Source organism: Eschrichtius robustus, chromosome 10 (assembly GCF_028021215.1).
Source record: "Eschrichtius robustus isolate mEscRob2 chromosome 10, mEscRob2.pri, whole genome shotgun sequence".
In the NCBI taxonomy this organism is placed as follows: domain Eukaryota; kingdom Metazoa; phylum Chordata; class Mammalia; order Artiodactyla; family Eschrichtiidae; genus Eschrichtius; species Eschrichtius robustus.
In genome coordinates, this window is record NC_090833.1 from 35,564,072 (window position 1) to 35,585,510 (window position 21,439).

General features: G+C 53.7%; 1 protein-coding gene across 2 annotated transcripts; it reads right to left on the bottom strand.

Annotated features, from left to right (window-relative positions):
* Positions 1 to 185: 185 nt before the first annotated feature.
* GRHPR (glyoxylate and hydroxypyruvate reductase) lies at positions 186 to 9,596 on the bottom strand. 2 transcript variants are annotated; one of them, XM_068553385.1, is made up of 9 exons: positions 9,455 to 9,596; positions 7,602 to 7,732; positions 7,129 to 7,201; positions 6,453 to 6,569; positions 5,252 to 5,340; positions 4,023 to 4,127; positions 3,112 to 3,247; positions 1,706 to 1,836; positions 186 to 527 (listed from the first exon to the last, which is right to left on the bottom strand). In XM_068553385.1, the coding sequence occupies exons 1-9, from the start codon at positions 9,535 to 9,537 to the stop codon at positions 406 to 408; spliced, it is 987 nt and encodes a 328-aa protein (XP_068409486.1). In that variant the 5' UTR covers positions 9,538 to 9,596; the 3' UTR covers positions 186 to 405. The 2 variants fall into 2 exon arrangements, with proteins under 2 accessions (XP_068409486.1, XP_068409487.1); XM_068553386.1 differs by lacking the exon at positions 9,455 to 9,596 and adding an exon at positions 9,327 to 9,405.
* Between the last annotated feature and the right edge of the window lie 11,843 nt (positions 9,597 to 21,439).

Consider the following 21,439-nt stretch of genomic DNA (forward strand, 5'->3'; position numbering starts at 1 on the left):
TCAGTGAGGGACACTTGAAGGCATTTTAGAGAGGATGAGGGGTAAGGTGGTTTGGACAGGCTCTAATAATTAAAATGCGTGGGGATGGGGGTGGGAAGCAGAACCTGCGGTCACTAGAGACCCTGATTTAGAAAATGTAAGCAGATGCTCTTGTCGTCAGCTTCTCCCAGTTACATGCCCAGACGGTCTCTCAGAGAATTATTTAATAGAATTACACACTTTGGACTCAGATGCTTCCAACCACAAAAGTGGGACCACATCCATTAGCACCAGTCTTCCCTCCACAGAATCAGTACACATCAGACTTTTTCCTTTGGCTCCCATCCTGTGGGTCCAATCAAGCCTGGGCGCGTCTGACAGAATCCCGGGGCCATTCGCCTCCTAGCCTCAGTGTCTCCCGTGCGGCTACAGCTTGAGTTCACTGGGCATCGGCTCCCCTCTCAGGCCAGCCAGCAAATTGTTAGCTGCCAACAAGGACATGGTGTTTCGGGTTCTATGGGTGGCACTGCCAATGTGGGGCAGGATCACTGGAAAGGAGAGGAAGAAAGGGAAATGAGGAGGGTGGTTTAAGAGCCTTAACTCGGACCCTTTTTTCATGGCTAGGATGTGCCAATAAAAAGATTTGCCTTCTCTCCTCTCACTAAGCACTCCATTCCCCCAGGGCTACCGAAACCCAGACGCAAGGGTGACAAGAATTACGTATCCTGAACACAAGAACGTCAGGGCTAGAAGGAGTCTTGGAGTCTGTCTAGACGCAGCCCTTCAGATATCAGATGGTGAAACCAGGTGACGCCCTGGGCTTCTGATCTCCCGAAATAACTAGATGAAAGGCTGGACAGCGCAGCTCCCTCTGGCCCCACTGCAGAGCAAGTGAGGTCACTCGTCCCTAAAGCGCGCCTTTCGAAAGCAGTACCCAGGGCACTGAGCTAAAGGCCCAGGGCTTGGGGGGATGGAAGTTTTCCCAGCTCTGGGCAACAGCCTGGCCATCACAGCCAATGTTCCTCTCAGACGGGCACGGGGGCGGGGATGGTAGAGCTTCCAAGGGCTGCAATAATGGGAGCATTCACTGTGGGGAAGGCAGCTACGGCCCTTCTCTTTGGTTTTCCCTTCCAGAATGTAAGTAAAGGACAGGGACTGGCCCAGACAACCTGAGGCCCTTCCACTCGGTTATATATTAGTCTGGAGGCAGAAACCACACCAGCTAGCTGAACAGAGAGACCGTAATATAAAGAATTGCTAACGGTAACTGAGGAGGCTGAAGAGGAATGCTAAGTAAGTGGTTCTCACAGTGCTCCCCGGGCCAAGGGGCAGCAGCAGTGTGGGAGACATTAGAAGCACATTCTCAGGCCTCATCCCTGAGGCAGAAGCACGGGGGGGCCCGGCACCGTGTGTTTGATCAGTCCCTCCAGTGACCGATGAACATAAAAGTTTGAGAACCACTGCACTAAGGTGTCACAGGGGTTGAGATGCCAGACGCATCTACCTCCCCGGGGGCTAGGGGACAGGGAAAAGGGTATGACTGTTAAAACTTAGCCTGAGAAAGGGCGTTTGGAGCTGCGACTCCCACCTCTGGCGGCTGTGGCTTGTGTCTCTGGGGGCACAGTGCTTAACCCGAGTGTTGGGAGAACTGCAAGCTGGCTTCACAAGCCGTAGCGGGAAGGAACCCGGGCTGGGTGAAGTGTTGCTGGCAAAGCGCAGTTCTTACCGCAGTTCTTCAGGGTCAGGAGAGGGTGGTTTGTAGGCAGTGGTTCTGGGGTCGTCACGTCCAGTCCAGCAGCTGCAATCTGACCACTGGCCAGGGCCTGGTACAGGTCGTCCTGGTCCACCACTTCTCCCCTGAGAATGACAGTGTGATGTGGGTGCCCCAAAGCTCCCTCTACCCAGGTTGCCTTTAGGACAGAACCACCCAGAGAATGAATTTTCCCATTAACCTGGCACTTGGCACTAACTTTCAAAGCCGTAAGCCTTACAGTATACTTATTTGTAGTTTGTACAGTAATACAGAGAACCCCAGCCTGCCAGTTTCGAGCTGTGTGACCTTGGGCAAGTGTCCCAAATTCTCTGTGCCTCAGGGTCCTCCTCTGTATGATAGGGAGAATACTACCTAACTCCCAGGAGTGCTAGGAGGATCAAAGCTTACACGCACCACTGCATGAACGGGACCCAGAGCCTGCATGTGTGTTGGGCTCCCGACCACTGGCTGACAAGCACTGCAGCATGTGTGAGGCACCTGCCCAACTGCAGGCAGAGACCTGAGGATACACCCAACTACATCCATCCAAGTGAGCAGACATCCTTCCCATCAATGAACCACTGGAGGAGAGAACTGGTTTGCTAGAGACTTCACATTGTGCACTCCAATGATACTCGTGCAGCAATAAATAACCCAGTGCCCTGAAGTACTGGGTATGTGACGGAAGCAACGACACTGTTGGTATCAGCGCGAGCCCTGTGTTCCAGCATGTTCACTCCATCCCAAAGGCACCCCCTTTGCAGCTAAACGTAACTACAGGCACCTCTGGGGTGGATGAGCCCTTGGAGTCCCCTCCCATTGCCCATCTTTGCCTCCAAATTGATTTAAGTGGGTTCAAAGGGCACTAGCTAAGAAGGGGTTGGAGTGGCAGAGAGGGAAGGTCTGCCCCCATAACATGCTCAGTGGCCTAAAGGCACCCTGGGGACATTTTGAGGACCCAAGACAACCTGGGTTTTGGGTCTGTCTGCCCAGGAGCATGAGGGTTCAAGCTGTCATTGACTCACACAGACAGACCCAGGCTCAGCACCATGAAGGTCGGCCTCCAAAGGGCTATAAGAACATTAAGGCCACCCCTTTGTGGTTAGAGGTACAGGGTTACCTGGTAACTTGCTGCCACGGTGCCTTCACTTCCTGAGCAAGGCCAAGGGTACTGCTGGGAACCAGACAGGCCAGGCCCTGCTCTGAGCACCTGGGACGTGCTCTGGGCCTTTACTGTATTTCTGAGTTGTTTGATTGATTGGTTTATGGAGGGCAGTAAGCTCAGCCTGAGTCTCACTGACAGCCCATGGGGAAGAAAAACCTCAGGTCACAGCAGCAGGGACAGCCCCTCTCTAGGCTTGCCTGGTGACGCAGGATACCTGCTGATGTTGACAAACACGGCCGTTTTCTTCATCTGCTGGAAGAAGTCCTTGTTGCAGAGCCCCCTGGTTGCAGGCGTTAAGGAGCAGGCCACGACGATGAAATCAGACTCAGCGGCCAGCTGGTGGGTGGACACTGGGGGAGGGCAGGGCTCCATCAGGTGCTGTGTCCCAGGTTAGGGACAGCAAGAGGGTGGGAACCTTGACCGTTCCTCCCTCCACCCATAATGGAAACTCCCAAGATGCTTCCTGAAGGCCTTGTCTCTACCTGGAGAACTCTAATAACTGCACAAAGTCAACAGACACTCATGGGATCCTGGTGTGTTATATCATTCAGCCAGCTCCCTGCTCTAAAGGTGGGGAAACTGAGGCCAGAGAGGGGCAGGAGCTTATTCAAGGTCACATGATAGGATCTGGGCCACTCTGGCTTTCACCACCTTCAAGGCCCAATGTGCCAAGGGGGTGGAGTGGCTGAAATCCAGCCTGCCCTCCGCTCACCACGCTGTGCGCCTGCCAGGGAGCTGGATCCACCCGGACACAAGGCTGGCGGGTAAGCGCTCACCAGTTTATTAAGGAAACTTTGCGTGAAAGTTCCCAGCAATTCCTTATATGTGTCACCATCCCTGCTGCTCTGTTTGTACGTGAACGATGGTGATAAAAGACCCTGCAAGACAGGAGACCTGGAGTCCCTCTGGCACTGAGGGTACTCACTGTGTGGCCTGGGTGAGTCCCTTTGCTCCCTGAATGGGCCTCTGCGTGCAGGGGCAGGGAGGTCAGACAACACCTAAGGCACCCCACAGACACCGTGGAGCTCCTGCATTCTGCCCCGAAGTGCTGCCATTACAGCAAACACGGAGAACCATCCAGCCGAGCACAGGTGGGGTTCCTGTGGAAATCGAGGTTTTACTTACCAAACTCTGCCTGGAATTCCTCTGCTTCCTGAGGCCTGGGCTGGCGCCCTGTGTAAAGCAGTCTCTGGACACCGAATGGTTTCAGACACCGAGCAATGGCCTGGCCTGGAGGCAAGAAGTCAGAGTCAGCGCTTGTTCCCAGTCCCTCAAGAGGGCAGGGCAGCGCCCAGCAGCTCCAGGGAGCGGGAGCCCCTGGGGGAAGGGTGGGGGTGGGGAGGTCCTTCCCAACATTAACCACTCCTGCCACACTGTACCCAGCCCCCTGCCAGCCCACACTGCCCTCAGGGGTCCCTGTGATAGTCCTTCAGGGATCTGAAGGCAGCACCACAGCTCTTGGGTGGCTGTGACTGACTTGTGCTGTCCTCACATGGTGCTGGCCATCTTGAGGGCCATCTGCTAGCCTTCCCTGAGCACTGGACCCGGCAGCCCAGCAGAGGTCTGAGCACACGGTCCCCTTCCTCCTTCTGGACCCTCTGCTTCTGGTGCTGCACCCACAGACCCCACCCGACCTTCTGGTGGCACTGCCCAACTGCCGACTCACCCCGACCCTGACCCTTTGCACACACACTGCTGCCGGGACAGGCTTGGGCAGCTGGATTTTCAGAGGCAGAGCATGTCCCAAAGCTGCTGGCTCCCTCCAAGCAGCCCTCTAGTGTGGGAGGCAGGGCTGCTGGCTGGCCGGACAATTTATGCACCCCACCCGTCCTCACCCTCACCTCTGCACCAGGCAGGGTGCCAGAGAGCCACCGGCCTATGCCAGGCTTCTCCAGCGCTGGGGGCCACTGGAAGAAAAGTAGCTCTTCCCCGCCTCAGAATCACAGGTAAGCTCTGTCCGCTGGACCCTCTGGTTCCTGAATTAAGGCTTTAGGAGTCAGATGCCTTCCAGAACCCAGGCCTGGGGCAGCATGGGCTCTCCCACAGTAAACCCCTCCTAAAAGTCCCGACCCTGCAGCCATCATCGCTTTCATCTGTCCTGTATGCAGCTATAATCATAAAGAACCCTGACTCTTACAACTTGCTTCTATCACCTAGTGAGTTCTTAAGGAACTCCTTATTTTATTTTTTGGCCTGTGTTTTACGATGCTGTGTCTTCTCGCTAGAGATATCCCTACTGCGCCCAGGTACGGCGACTCTTTCCAAAGGATTGTCAGCATCCGGACACGGGGTGCCAGAGACTCAAACCAAGACATGAGAGCCAGGGTGCCAATCTGGGTAGACGGGAGCCTCACCTATGCGCCCCAGCCCGATGATGCCAACGGTGCTCTGCGTGAGGCCGTAGCCACACATCCACAGGGGCTTCCACGAGGTCCAGCCGCCGCTGCAGGGAGAGAGAGGGACGGGTTAGAGGCCCTGGTCTCGGGCAAAGATGAGGGCCACTGCGCAGACCCCGTGGTCCAAGGGATAGGCCCAGCCCTCCAGTCAAGGACTGAGAGGAACATGCGTTACCCCCCTACAGCCACTGGGTGCTGCCGATAAGCAGCGTGACTGACTCTTCCTTTAAAGCCACTGGGGACACAGAATCCGAAGGTTGGAAGGGGCCTCACAGGTTCTCCTCCCATTTTGCAGACGGGAAAACTGAGACAAGAAAGGGCAATCTGTGTGAGGTCACACAGCCAGGGCAGAGCAGCAGATTGCAAACCCAGGATGTAGGATTCCAAAACCAGTATTCTCAGTGCTCCAGGGAAGCCACAGGCCCACCCCTGTTGCCTTGGGTGAACAGGGGAATAGAGCCTGTCTTGACTCACCTCCAATGAAGGGACCAACTCCCTCGACAGAAGGGTGAGAGGGACATTCGGCACCGTGTCTAGTCAGCCCCATGCAGCCTCTGTCCCTGCCACATCCCCGCCTCAAACCCCCTCTCCCAGTACACATTCTCTGAGAGCCTGCATCTGCACGCCTCCTGGCCTTTGCTCAAGCCAGTCCCCGCACCTGGAGTACCTTTCCCAACTCTGGATGTACAGACCCACATCTCCGATCTGAAACCCTCAGACCAGAATTTTTAAATTTTCAGATTTTAGGAAGGTGGTAAGGTGCATATGCTGTATTCTACATAACACCCTCAACAGCATCTGGGGTGGCACCCTTATCAAGCACGTTGGTGTATCTGCAGCGAAATGAAACCACCTTCCGTTTCCAGAGCCTTTTGGATTCCCACATGATGGTGGACAGGGCCCTCTAAGGGCTCAAGAGGATGCCCACCGGCTACCACTTCCATGCAGCCTTCCCTGATCCACGCTCCTTCCCCACAACTGCCCTTCATGCCCTGTTCATTTCAGCTCTGCTGTGCATTTTAGTATCGTGCCTGAGTCTGTCCCCCCTCATTAGCTGGGGCACAGCCGGGGACAGGATCACCTCTGGTCCAGGGTGACACTGGGTGCTCAAGTACTAGCTGCTGAGCAGAGTCGACTTCCCTGCCAAGTGTTCACTCACTTCTTCACCTCCTCGATGGCCTCAGGCAACCGGCGACAGGTGGTGAGCAGCAGGGAGACAGCGAGTTCGGCCGTGGCGTCCGTCAGGACATCTGGGGTGTAGCCCACACGGATCCCACTACGAATCAAAGATCTGGCGGTAACACTGGCCTCAAGCACCTTCACCAATTTCTACTGCTGGGACATTCCCGTGATGCAGCTTTGTTCCCTCTTTGCGCTGCCTGTCGGGAAGCTCAGAGCTGTAAGTGAGCACTCAGGAATGGCCAGCCCTCATTCCCATCTTGATTATCTCCCATTTTGAGAAGGATATAAGATGGAAGATCGGGGTCCAAAGTCTGGAGCCAGTAACTACTTAACTTTTCTGAACTTCCTCATCTAAAGAGAGAAATAATAATACTTGCCTTTTCTACTTGAAGGGGTTGCTGTGGGGGGGTCAAAAAAAAGGAATGAATGTGAAAGGGTGTCACCCGGACATTGTTACCCACTGCTTCTGACTGCTCGGCCTTACCTTAACTGATGTGTGCACACATGAGCAGATTTTATCATCAGCTACCTTACGTTTTCACTGAATGGTCAAAGAATATGAAGAAAAAAATAAATACTCAGCTCCTCTTTTTCCCTCTCTGGTAGTCACCCCTCACTCCAGGCCCTGCTTCCAGAGCCCAAGCTGCATTTACCGCTTCTTGATTTCATCCAAAGCCAAGTGGTCGACACCCACGGACATTGTACTGATGACTTTGAGATTGGCTCCTGTTGGGCAGAAAAAGCATTGTTTGTATCTTTCCTCATGGGATTCAAGGCCCTCCTGCATACTACAGACGGGTCCAGAAAAGGCAGGGCCCTGCTCGAGGTCATAAAGCAAGGCTGAGCAGAGCTGGACGAGGGCCCCGGGCCCTGGCTCTCCTCCACACCACGGTCTTTGCCCTCCTAAGGCCTCCCTCTGGGGACTCACCGCCAGGAGAGAGGGGCAAAGTGTGTGCCAGATGGACCTGCACACAACTGCTCCCTCTGGCCTAGGTCCGCAGTGAATGCCCTCAGAGCTCAGAGAGGTCACTGAAGACCTGCTCAGTAACCAGCAGCAGCAGGCTGATATGTCCACCAGGGCCAAGACACCCTTGGAACCCTCCCCGGGCCTGCCCAGTGCACACACCTGCGGCGTCCAGGAGCTTCTTGTCTATGCGGTCAGAGAGGAGGCAGAGCAGGCCATGGGCCCCGGCCATGCCCCGTTCCAGGTCCTTGCTGGGGATGGGCTCATCGGAATCCCACTGCTCCACCTCACAGCTGAAGGCAAAGGAAAGACCGCTCAGAAGTGCGGGAGCCCCGCAGGTGCCCCCAGGCCCCCAAAGCCCCTCCAGCCCCCTGCAGACCCCTCTCAGAGTGGGAAACATTGTCTTCTGCTTGCTCTGGCCTCAAGCTGCCTGGGGCTGGCTGAGATGAGTCAAGGTCAGGCGTGGGTGGCCTCAGAACTGTCCTGAGGGTGAAGGACTGTCACAGAGCACAGCTCTCTGACAAGGACTGAAAGGGGCTTACAGTGAAAGGATAAAGTCACGGGGATGGCTCTCAGCTCAACACAAGGAAGCGCTTTCTTACCCCTACAGGAGGCCTCACAGGTAGTGAGCTCCCGGGCCTGGGCTGCCTATTGTTGGGAAGGCCAGTGGGGGGTCCCAGCATCACATGGGGCTTGATTTCCCTGTCCAGTTGCACATCCTCTGAGTCCATGAAATGAAAAACTCTTGTTCTTGACTTTGTACTTGGACAAGATCAAAGCAGTTCAACATGGAGGAGTTTCAGGGGGCACTTCCATGGTGGCTGGTGGGCACGGGGCATGTTTCCCCGTGGTGCTGCCCAACCTCCCAGCCCTTGACATTTAATTCTGTGCAGCCAACACATACGGAGCATCTACATGCGCAAGACACAGAGCTGCTGGCACTTCCCAGAATTCCCCTCCGCGGCACCTCCACGCCTAAGCCCCAGGCACAGGCTTCCTTTCACCCTCCTTTGACGGTGGCACAGCAGTATAGCAGTGTGAGCTGCTGCCATTGGTGCCCTTGTTGTTTTTGCCCTCCCCTCTTCCCCTCTCAATGCTTGGTACATATCAAGTCCTCAGCAAAGGTTTTATTGCATTGAATGAAATGAACAAATCTCATTTTCCCCTGGCACTGGTCTCTGAGGCTGGGTTCCACCTTCTCCCTGCCTGATATGGGCGGTGCAAACCTGCATAATGCAGGGCTCAGACTGCAGCAGACAGAGCAAAGTTCACATCCCAGCTGTGCCACACATGGTCATTAGGGAAGGTACTTAACCTCTCCCAGTTTTCTCTGTAAAGTGGGAATTACAGTACCAACTTCACAGTACTGAAGGATTAAGAGTTCACGTATATGAAGCACCTGGCAAGGCTGACTTGCAGGGTTCAATTTAAGAAATGCTACCAGAGGCCCCCTGCCAACTGTCCAAAGGGACCAGGTAATCCAGTGACTGCCAAGGTCCCTGACCTGGCCAAGTGACCACAGAGGATAAAAGATTAACAGCCTGTACCTTGTGTCATGGGCCGTCTCCCCTCTCCCCAGGGCCATGACTGGGGAGGGCTCCAGCCCTTTCCCCCACCCACACTGCAAGGGCCAGGGGAGCTGCGGGTCCCAGCGTCACTGAAACAGGCCTGGAGAAAGCTGGGCCCCAGAGAACTTTCTCTAAGCTTCCCCAAACTCCAAGACCGTCCTGGCCAGGCACAGGTTGGAAAGTTCGGCCAAGGCCCAAGCGCAGGACCCCGGATCTCTCTGACGCCACGGACCGCCCCGTCCGCCCCACCAAAAATAACTAACTGGGCCTCGGGAGGCCTACCCCGACCCGCCCGGAGACGCTGAGTCAGCCCGCGTACTGGGTGCCCGAAGTCCCGGAGCGGCGCCTGGGGCTCTGCAGCCCCTTCCCGCAACGCCACCCGCAGAACTCGCGCCCGGAGGGCGGGGACTCGGCGCGCGGAGCGGTGCGGTGGCGCCGGGCTCTTACTCTGCGGCCCGGGCGAGCGCGGCGCTGCCCTCGGGGGGGATCCTGCGCGTCACAAACACCTTCATGAGTCGCACAGGTCTCATTCACCTAGCAGCCGCCGGATACTGGGCCGGACCCCGCGGGCGGAAGCAGGCCGGGAAAGGGGTGGGGCCTCGGGAGGGCCGGGCCCGGAGCAGGAGGGGCGGGGGTGCGGACTGGCGCCGGGGGCGGGGGCAGAGTTGGGGCGTGTGGGGTTGCAGCTGTGCTGTGAGCGAGTAGCAGTGACGGTGTGTCTGTGTGAGGGGTAACTGGGGCTCCGCGTGTACGCCTTGTGCCTGTGTGTGTGTGTGTGTGTGTGTGTGTGTGTGAGATCAAGCCTTAATGAAACTGAGACTGGTTCTGGGGCTGGTGCCAGGCTCATACCCGGTTCTGGGGCTGGTGCCAGGCTCGTACCCTTGGCCCGCAGGGCCTACCTCTGAGTACCCACTGCCCCAGAGCATCAGGACCGGCAGGCGTGACTTGGGGGTTGCGTTGGGTAAAGGGGCATCCAGGGGAGAGTCCTGTGTGAATGTGTGTGGATGCCTATAAAGGTGCCTACTGCGCTGGGGGAGGGGGTTGCAGTCAAGGACCATCCCCATTCCCAGGGCCTGAGTGCATTGACCATCTTCTCTAGGTCTGTTCCATCATGGTCACACTGTTCCAGGCAGGGGTATTTGGTCACACAGACTGAGCTCTGAGCCTGGCCTATTGTGCATACATAGGAGCCTGGATGAGGGCGGTCTGAATCCCAGAATGACCTCTTTAATACTTGGTGCAGTTCCCCATAGGAAGCCCACAGTTGTGAGAGGGAGTTTAATTGGTTGTGGGCCACCCAGTCTGCTGAACACTTGCTGACCGGCTGGAGGCAGGTCATGCATAGGGCCAGGGCCAAGATGCTGGAGACATGTGGGGTCATGGGGTCATGGTCAGACCCCGGGTTTGCAATCAGGTGGACTGGGTCTGAATCCCAGCTCTACCACTTACAAGCTGTGTGATCTTGGTCGGTTCACATCCTCTTCCTAAGCCTCTGTTTCTTCAGCTACAAGATGGGGTAGCACTTACCTTTAAGGGTTGTTGTGATTATTAAGCAAGCAACATTTGCATGGGCCCCGGGCCATGTTAGGTATTTACCAAGCACCAAGGCCATGAAGGAAAGAGTTGAGGAGTTCAGGCTCAGGAGCCAGACTGCCTGGGTTTAAATCACAGCTCTGCCACCCACTAAGGACAAGTTGTTAAACTTCTGCATGCCTCAGTTTTCTCATCTGTAAAATGAGGATAATAGTGATACCGCCCTCACAGCTTGTTGAGAGGATGACTATATATAGTACTTAAAACAGCAGGTATGTTGGGCTGCACCCTGCAGGCCTGCAAGCCTTGTAGTTGTCCAGCCTCGAGACCCAAGAAAGAGCCTGGAGACAGTGACGAAGACATCAGTGGTTAATTGGACAGGGGATCGTACACAAAGGGTCCTGGAGCAACACCCCACCATGCAGACAGCGGGCAGGACATGACAACAGTCTTTACTGCCCGAGGGAGAAGGAGGCTACTATTTATAGGGGGGAATTGACGTCAGGTGGGCTCATCAGTTTCCAGGGACTAATTAAGCCCTATAATTAAGAGGATTGGATAGTCATGTGAGTGAAGCAGGGACTAGCAGAGCAGGGTATATACAGAGAGCAAGAGAACAGCCATCTTGAATGGACTAACCGTACAAGGTAACACACATCGTAGGTGCTTGATAAATAGTAACACATCCAAGGAAACACATACCCCAGGGATAGCAGCTGGTCAGAGATGCAGATGCTGAAGCAAGCCTCAGGACAAGTGGGAGGGGCCCAGACCTGTCCCTGAGCTCTGCCGGCTTCATCTCTGCCAGAGCCTGTTCAGGTACTTGCTCCCAGGCTTGGGAGCACCTAGAAGGCAAAAGCCCTACCTGGTGGTCTCTTCTCTGAGGATTTTATCTGAATCCATTCTGCCCCGTCAAGGCCCGGCTAGGAAAGAGAGACAGGCACAGAGACGTGACATCTCCAGCCTGGGGTCACACAGCAAGTCGCTGGAGGGGCCAGAGCTGGCTCTTTGGGCCACCTGGGTCCCTGGCCAGTGCTCTGTCCTGCCATCTCTCCCTGTAAGTAACACATTAATAAATGTCTTACCCACAGACCGCTATCTGCACTGCTAGGACACCTTGGGGACAATTTCTGAAATACCTCAACTATTGACACAACAAGGTGTTTTTCTGTCCCCAGGCCAGGGCTTCTGGGGACAGCACAGCCCAGTGGCTCCATCCTGTTAATCAGTGGTGACACCTGGGCCCAGCTCCTCCCCCACACAAGGACAGGCAAGGACACTGGGCAAGCCTGTCCACCAGGGGCAGGAGGGGGTGTGACACATCAATGGGCCCCCTCCCCCAAGGCAAAGCACCCAGATGGTGCTCAATAGTGCTACTGGATGGTGGCCATGGAGCCAGAGGATAGAGCCAGCTGAGAGCCCTAGAGGAGGATCAGGTGAAGTGGTTGGGAGAGGAAGGATCCAAACTGGAGAGGGATCAGAGGCCTGACCTGGGCTTAACTGGTAAAACAAATTAATAAGCAGCTGAGATTTATGCAGCTCTTAGTAAGTTCCAGGCAATGGCAGCCTGGGAGACACCTGGGTGACTGACTGAGGGTCAGGGCCACAGCTCCAGCAGGGGGATGGAAATTTGGAACATGCAAAAAATTCAAAATGACAGTAAGAAAGGAAGTTTCTGTAGGACTGTTATAAATTCGCTTTTGCATTTAAATCTTGAATCTATTTGGAACATTTTGTGTATACGGTTTGAGGTGGGGGGTTCTCCTTAATGTTTTTCCAAATGGTTAACCAGTTATTCAAGTACTATTTATAAGTAAGTATTTTTTTTAGTTTTGGAATAGATAATAAATGCACAAGATACAAATTCCCAAAGGCACACAAGGGTATAAGGTGAAAATCGCCACTCCTACCCTGTCCCCCACCACTCAGATCCTCTCCCCAGAAGCAGTCACATCTTTCCGGAGATGTTTAATATATATAATAATATGCATATAGTTTTCACATAAATGGTAGCATATACACTCTGCATCACCCCATTTTTTTCACTCAACAGTGTATCCTGGAGATCATTGCACATCCATACACACAGAGGTGCCTCATTCTTTTTATGGATGCAGAGTATTTCACTGTAGGAGTGAACCACAAATGATGAACAGTCCCCTACTAATGGACATTTAGGATGTTTCCCATCTTTACTATTACAATGCCACAACAAAGAGCCTTTCACAAATGTCATTTTGTGCGTGGGTAAATACATCTGTAAGATAAATTCCTAGAAGCAGAATTGCTGGGTCAAAATATATGCGCACTGTAAAATTTTGATAGATACTGATAAAATGCTTTTGATAGATACTGATAGATACTGATAAAATGCTTTTCAGAGAAGTTGTAATCTTATTGTAATTTTATTGTAATTTTAATTTACAGTTCTCTTTTGAGCCAAGTTGAGTACTTTTCATACGTTTAAGAACCATTTCCTTCTATAACCTATGGATATTCTTTGCCTATTCAGGTGAGCTAGGCATCTTTGTCTTAATGATTTGTAGGTACTATTCATACAATAAGGAAATTAGCCCTTTGTAATATGAGTTGCAAATATGGTCTTTCCCTGAGTTTGCTGTCATATGGGTTTTTTAAAAATAAATTTATTTATTTATTCATTTATTTTGGCTGCATTGGGTCTTCCTTGCTGCGCGTGGGCTTTCTCTAGTTGTGGCGAGCGGGGGCTACTCTTCATTGCGGTGTATGGGCTTCTCATTGCGATGGCTTCTCTTGTTGCGGAGCACGGGCTCTAGGCACGCGGGCTGCAGTAGTTGTGGCACGTGGGCTCAGTAGTTGTGGCCCGCGGGCTCCAGAGCTCAGGCTCAGTAGTTGTGGCGCACGGGCTTAGTTGCTCCGCGGCATGTGGGATCTTCCCGGACCAGGGATCGAACCCGTGTCCCCTGCATTGGCAGGCGGATTCTTAGCCACTGCGCCACCAGGGAAGGCCCTGTCTTACGGTTTTGTTAATTATTTTTAATGCAGACATTTTTTATTCTTATGGCTTCTAGGTTTTGTCATACAGAGTGTATCATCGTGCATCTACTGCTGCATAATAAATTATCCCAAAACATAGTGGCTTAAAGCAACAGCAATCATTCCACTATTCTCTCTGATGGTTCTGGAAGTTGGCTGGGCTCAGCAAGAGGGTCTCATTCAGGCTCCTTCATGCCGTGTAGTTGGATGGTGGTTGGGCTGCAGGCAGCTGAAGGCTTCCTCGCTCAAGTGTCTGGTTGTCAAGGCTGGCCGTCAGCTGGGCCCTCTGCTGGCCTGCTGGCCTGGACACCTACACAGGCCCCCTGCCTGTGGCCTGGACTGCCTCACAGCCTGGAGCCTGGGCCATTCCAAGAGACAGAACGGGAAGCTCTTAGGCTCTTAAGGCCTCAGCCTGGAAATGGTGTGCATCACTTCTGCCATATTCTATTGGTTACACAGTCACCAAGCCCAGATTCCAGGAGAGGACAGAGACCCCACCTCTTGATGGAAAGAGTATGGAAGAGTTCGGGGGGAGGGAGCATGTTTTAACATTGCTTTTTCATGTAAAAAGCCTTTCTCACATTGGTTTCATTTTTTAAATATCATTCTTTCTAGGCCTGGTACCTTTACGGTTTAAGTTTTTACTGAAATTTTGATCCATATATTTTTAAAGATAGCAAGTTGTTCAACACCTTTTATGAAACAATCCACCTATTTCTCACTGTCGTATACTAAATGTGGGTCTTTTAGGGTCTATTTCTAAACTTGATCTCCTGTTCTGTCAAGTCGCATGTGACTGGTCATCTGTGAGATAGTAAAGGGGTGCTGTTGGAAGCCGCTAGGTTCGTGGTCATTTGTTATGTGGCCTCGTACACGACAGTAGGTGAGGACACACCTGAGGGCCTCTTTAGAAGCATAAAGTTAGGTACTTGTGGCTTACGTCATTTCCAAGGCTCTGTGAGAACAAGGCTGGCTCAGAAGGTCTGCCTTGGCCACAAACTGGCGGCATCAGGCAAAGCACTTCTGTTTGATCCTTGGTTTCCAAACCATAGAACGGGGACAATTATTCCCTGGCATGGTGGTTGGTATGCGCTGGGCCCAGGGCCAGGGCCTCGGGGGTGCCCAGGAAATGTGGACAGAATGGCATTGACTTGCACCCTCACTCTTTGGGGGAGAAGATGGCCCAGCCATGTCCATGCTGGGCACTGCCTGTCTCCCTGTTCCCTCTGGCTTCGCTCCCCACAGCGTGGCACTTGCCCCTGCAGCCTCTGCCCTGCTCCAGGCCCTGGACCCCTCCCGTCCTTGATCAGGGGGTTCGGAGAGCTCAGGGATCTTGGATTAGGTCTGCTTGGCCCTTGGGCCTCTGTTCTGGTCATCTGGCTTCTGCCCAATCTCTGAGACTTCTGGAGTCTGGAACCTTAAGTGTTGAGCCAACCCCATAGTCTTCCTGAGCCCTGACCCGCTGACGTGGGGGCCTGCCGCCCTCTCTTCTCCACTGTTCCCCTCAGCCCTGGTTAAAGCCCAGCCTTGCTCCTCTGGGCTGGGGTCCCACCGTAGCACCCCGGGGCTGACCTTGTAACCTAGCCTTCCCCACAGCCACTCAGGCATAGAGTGACTCAGCTCGGCACGCATCCCAGAGACATCTGAAGATCAAACAGCCCGGGGACAGCTGCAGGCTGGGAGGCAGGGAGAGTATGGCTGCCTCGTGGGCCGTAGTGAAGGGCTGCAAGAGGCAGCATATAGAAGAGTGCCCACCCGTACTGGGCAGTGTGCGGTGTCCACAAATGCTGGTCAGTCTCTCAGAATTATGTGCCACCCGGCTGTTCATTCAACAAATGATTAGTAATAATATAATTCCAACATGCTATGAGAGCTAACATTTACTGAGTGCCAGCTGTGTGTCCATGGCTATCCTTTACATGTATTATCTCATTTAATTTTCACAGCAACCCTCTCTGGTGGGTGCTGTCATTATTCCCATTTTGCAGATGAGGAAACAGGCTCAGAGTCGTTAAGAAACTTGTTCAAGGTCTCACAGCTAATAAGTGGCTGAGCTGATATTTAAATCTAAGTATGAATGACTGTGGGTTGTGCTCTTATCTCCTCTGTTCCCCATTCAGCAGGTGAGAAAAGATAGAGAAACGGAGTTCCTGATCTTGAGAAAAGTTCAAGTTTCAAGGTGCTGCAAAGAGGCAGGGTAACTAACTTCGTAGAAGCCAAAGAAAGCTTCTCTTAGGAGCAGACTTTGCGCTGGGCCCTGAATCGTGGGGAGGATTTGGGGAGGCAGTCGGGAGACAAAGGGAGGGCACCACAGTCACTGGCTGGCTATAGCAGGAGCAAAGGTCCTGAGGTGGGAAGCATGGGCTCAAAAGGGGAGCTGCAAGCTGTTCTGGGCAGCTGGCGCGTGCAGGGAGGGGCTGGGGCAGGCTAAGCTTGGCCCTCAAGCATGAGGATGGTGGGAATCATGGATGGGGCTGAGCAGGGGAGAGCTGCTCTGAGCTGCATCCCCAGCCAGAGTCCAGGCCTTGACCACTGTCTTCTCTGCTGCCCCCTATTGGTACCCACACCCCCACCAGCACCAAGCCCCCTAAACTCCTACTGGAGACACAGCAGCAAAGTATTGATACTTGGTGACTTGAGATTGGTCTCAACTGCCGGCCCGGCCCAAAGCCTCAGAGCACCTGACAGGTCAGGACCCCTCACTCTGCAGGTGGGTTAGGAGCAGGAAAGACTCCTTCCCGCTCCCTGCACTGACCCCCCTGAAGCCCTCTCCTTTCTTCAGGAGGCTAGGGTCCCCTCCCTTCTCAGGAAAGGGCTTAATATCAGTCATGCACGCTCTAGTAAAAGGAACCCAGTTTCTGTGGGTACCCACGTCTCATTCTGGGCTCCAAACTAGCTTCATCTGAAATGGAAATTTCATTGCAATGTCTTGATTACATCATAAATCAGTTACAAACCTTTTCCAATGAGGCTATCACTCCAAACCCAGAAAAGGCAAAGGCAATTCAACTGCCCAAACCAGAGGCAGTGCAAACAGGACCTTGGGTGGGATATGGAAATAAAAGCAGGGCTCCTATGAGCCTTGACAAGATACTGCCCCTCTCTGGGCCCTGATTCCTCATTCAATGAGGTTGAACTAGAGCAGGGATCAGCAAACTTTTCCGCAAAGGGCCCGACAGTAAATATTTTAGTCTTCATGGGCCATATAGTCGCTGTTGCACTACTCAGCTCTGCCATTATAGCCCGAAAGCAGCCACAGACAATACACAAGTGAATGGGCATGGCTGTTTCAGTACAACTTTATGTATGGACATTGAAATTTGAAGAAATGTAATTTTCATGTGTCATAAAATTCCTAGATTTCTTTTTTTGAGCAAGAGCCATTCTTGCATGGGCATCACGCAAAAAAATAGGTGGCCAGATTTGGCCAACGGCTATGGGTCACCCCCAGGCGCCTGGCTGGAGCAGAGCTTCTCACTTTAACGTGCATACAGATTACTTGGGGATCTTGTTAAAATGCAGATTCTGATTCAGTAGACTTGGGGCAGCCCTGAGAATCTGCATTTCCTGTAAGCTCCCAAGTGCTGCTGCTGCTGTTTGTCCGCAGAGCGCACTGTGAACAAGGCGCTAGGGAATGTTCCAGCTCAGCCGCTCTGAGATCCTAAGTGATGCTTTGATTACAGATCCTGCTGTTCACTGACGAAATGCTAACTCAGAGGTCTGGACACAAGCAGGCCCCAGTGTTTTCTGTACAGCCTTCACCTCTGTCCTGGTTTTTCTTGCTTTATTTCCTTATTTTTTGTGTTTCTTCTCTCACCTCCTGCCACTAGAACACAAGCTTCTTGAGAGCAGGGACTTTGTTGCTTTGTTTGCCACTGTCGTCCTACATTCTTGCACATGGCAGGTGTTCAGAAAATATTTGTTGCAGAAATGAATGAATGACGCAGGCGGTGCCTGGTTGGCCTCCCTTATTGCTCATCCCCGCTGGGACTTTGTCATTCTATCACCACCTAGTGGGCACTTTTGTGTACTGCAGGGCGGGGGAGAAAAATGCTCTGCATGTATGACTGACCCAGGCAGGAGGTAGAGGAGGCCACTGTGGGCAGAGAACTGCCCCTTCCGATGCCCCTGTTATCTGTGTTCTTGTCTGCTGGCACAGAGCTCCTTGGAGGAGAGTCTACCTGGAGGAGGTGGCATTTGAGCTGAACAATGAAAGCAATAAGATTGGGAATGGTGGGAATGAGACGGAGGAATGGCATTCCTGGTAGAAGGAACAGCATGAGCAGAGGCCTGGCTGCTGGAAAGCATGGGTGTGTGCCAAAGGGAAGAAAAGTACAAGCAGCTGAGATGGGCAGTGGAAGGTGAGGCCAGATAATGACATAGGAGGAGGGGAAGAGGCCCCAAGAAAAAGGAACTTCCACTTAGTGTTTGATCCGTGCCAGGCACTTCACACGCACAAGGTCATTTAACCCCTGCAAAGGCCAGTGAGGCAGATTTTAGGACCCCCATTTTACAGATAAGGAAACTGAGGCACAGATTGGTGAAGTGACATGTCCAAGGTCACACAGCTGACAAAGGGCAAAACTAGATTTGAATTGAGCTCATCTGATTCTCTCCTCCCTGATGGGAGTACTTGCCCCTGGTTTGTGCTTGAAGGGGGTGCATGTTGGTGGGGCACATGCAGGAAGCTAGGAGCTGGGGTTCAAGACACCCAGAGGCCTGAGCGCTTGGTTCCTCCACACTGTCTCAGGGCCTGACAGCTTCGTGACCTGGGAGCCTCCCTCTGATCACCCTCATGGTCCTAGAGCCCTGGCCTGGGGGGCAGGATGGCTGGGTTCTAGTCTGGGCTCCCTTCACCTCTCTGGGCCACAGAGTACAATGGCTATAATGATTTGTAAAGGGACCTCAGAGATCTCTTACTTGCCCTTTATATAGATATAGAAACTGAGGCCTAGAGAGGGAAAAGAACACCCTTGATGATGCACGACAAGCTAGGCTTAGTGTGGCCTTCATCTTGGCCTCTGCCTGGGTTTGCATCTGATGGCTGGAAGCTGATGCTGCCATACAGAGGGCCTGAGCCCCAGACGCAGAGGGTAGCAGAGGGCCCAGCTGGGCCCCCTTGGACAGCCCAGGCCCTTGGATAATGTGTTCGAGTTTCAGTTCCCAGTGAGGTGTGTCCCAGGGATGGGGTGAGTGTGTGGAACCGCAGGCTGGGGGGAAGGGAGGGAGGCTTAGCAGGACCTGCCCCACAGGCTTTCTGGAGGCTGGACTCACCAGAGCAGAGGGGTCTGCAGGCTACAAGCAGAGCAGTGACCTGTCCAAGCCTCTTGCTAGACTGTCTAGACTCAGGTTCCCCCCATGGGCCAATTTGGCCTTGAAGCTCCCCCAGCAGCTGTGGAAAGTCCTGCACGTGGATCCAAAAGCAGGCACCATTGCCCAGCTGCTGCGACCCCACTGACATGCAAACACCTGAATATGCTTGGGTGGAGACGAGCAGAAGATTACCACAGTCAGGTTTGCAGGGCTCCTTGCGGCAGGAGCATGTTATTTCTGCTGAGGATTTTTACCAGAACCCTTTCTGTAATCCTTCTCAGGGCATGGCTGGGGTTTAGTAATGAGCTGTAACAGCCAGAGAACTTGGTTCTGTGAGCTGAGAACAACTGCTCATTCTTAAATGAGTCCTCTTTTCTTGATGACTGAGTTCAGCTGTAGCAAAGGGGTCGGGGTAGGGAGCAGGGATCCAGGACAAGAACAGCAGCAGTGCTCACACAGGGCCAGAGCCCAGCACCGCCTTTATATAGATGGAGCCTCGGAGGCCCAGGGTGGCTGTGAGGTTGGGGGCGGCACAATGCCATATGCAGACTGGACTGTGGGTATGGCAGGGCTGAACAAGGGGTTCCTCAGAAGCAGGCTCTCACCTGAGGATTCATGTGCAAGTGATTTATCCAGGAAGTGCTCCCAGAATGAGCCTGGAAAGGAGTGGGGCACAGGAGGGATGGGGGTGGGGAGTGGGGAGGCGAGAAGATAAATGGTGCCATTTCTGGCCTTGTCCTGCAGAGGGTAGCTTCAATCTGATCCTGAGGGGGGCTCTGGAGTGTAACTTACACCTCAGGGTTGTCAAAACCCCAAGGCAAGGGAGCTGGGCTTCCATATTCCCTGCACCCATCAGTCAGCACCATCCAAGGTGCTGAGGACAAGGAGATCTGAGTACAGCTTCCCAGAGGAGGAGGAGGAGTGGCCTTGCGCTGCGATGTGGAGCAGGATGTGCAGTTGCTGCTGAGGAAAAGGGTTTGAGCAGGACCCAAGGGAGGAGCTCAGGCACGCTGCCGGAAGGCCAAGGTGGCCATGTTTAGAACAGGCCAAGGAGGAGCACGGAGCTCGGAGGGATGGCTCAGCTCCCTGCAGGGTGCAGGTGAAGTGCACTCAACTATTTCAGCAAAGGTCCCATAAGCCACCTCCGGAAATCCCTCTCTCATTTGCCGCTGTTTGTGGCCAAAACCCTGAACTGTGACGAGGAGGGACAAAGAGCTCAGGTGAGAGGTAGAACAGTCTTATTCAGTCAAAACCGTTCAGAAATGAGTCACTGGCCTGACCTGGGCCCCAAGAGGCTCTGTCAACAAGAGCTCGGGGGCCCCAGGCGAGATGGGCATCAGGCTTGGGCCCAAAGGGTAGAGCCACTAGTTGGCAGCCCAGGGAGATGGATCTGTATTAGTGGGAACTCCTGTCCCTTTACTTGACCCCGCTTCCCTTCTCTCCATCCCTCCAGAGAGGCCCCACCTGACCTCCTGGCCTCCAGCCTCCTCTCCTCCAATCCAGTCTCCTGGAGTTGCCAGAGGGTCCCCTCTAAAAAGCAAATCTGGTCCTGTCCCTTCCCTGCCTGCCAGCTTCCCTGGCTCCCCACTGCGCTCAGGAGAAAGACCAAAGCCGCCGTGTTCTCCCAAGTCCTCTCCCGTGATGACGATGCTTAGCCCGCAGGGACCAAGATCAGCGAACTTCGGGCAGAAATCAGGAGTCCCAGCAGCTTCCCGGAGCCCGCAGGCCAGGGCAGCACTGGCTTCAGCCCAGCTATCCGGGAAGAGGGAAGGGCAGCCCCGGACCCGCCCCAGGGCCTCGCTCTCCGCTTTGCCTCTGTAATTAATTTATGGAAAGCATCTAAACTGGGAGCCAGCACAGTCCTGCAAATCTCGTCTAACCCCTGCCTCCACCGGAGGGAGCAGTGCCCTTGGGGTGGAGTTTTTCTTACAGTGATTACATTTGGTTTTATTTCTGGAAAAAAAACAAAACGAAAACGAAGCATTTAAGGTCTAATTTCCCCAATCACCTGCGGAATGAGGAGGCTTCCAAGGGGTGTTTGGTGAGGCCACAGGGAGCCTTGCGGTCCTGCAGCCCCAGGAGGACTTTGGGGGCGCAGAGTCTAGCTCATCAGAAGTTCCTCTTGGCTCTACCTTTGAGCACAGCCAGAATCCGACCTCCTCTCTCCCTCTGCTGCCTCCACCCTGCTGAGCCACGGTCACCTCTGCAATGGCCCCCTGGCCATCTCCCTGTTTCTGCCTTGCCCTGCTCCAGTCTCTGCTCCCAGGCAGCCAGAGCCAAGCCCACTGCTCCTCTGAGAAGCTCTCCCAGGGCTCCCCGCTCCCTGGGGTAATGCCAGGCTCATTACGGCCACACAATGCCCTCCGACCTCACTGCCTCCCTGGAATCCCTTGATGTTGTACACTCTGCCTACCAGCACTCCTGCACTAGGTATTCCCCCTGCCTGGAACGTCCTTCCCGAGATCCGATATCTGCAAAGTCTGCACCCTCGTTTCCTACAGATCTCACTCAAAAGTTTGCCCTTCACAGCTTCCCTGATTGCACTCATGCCCCGTTCATTCTCTATTCTCC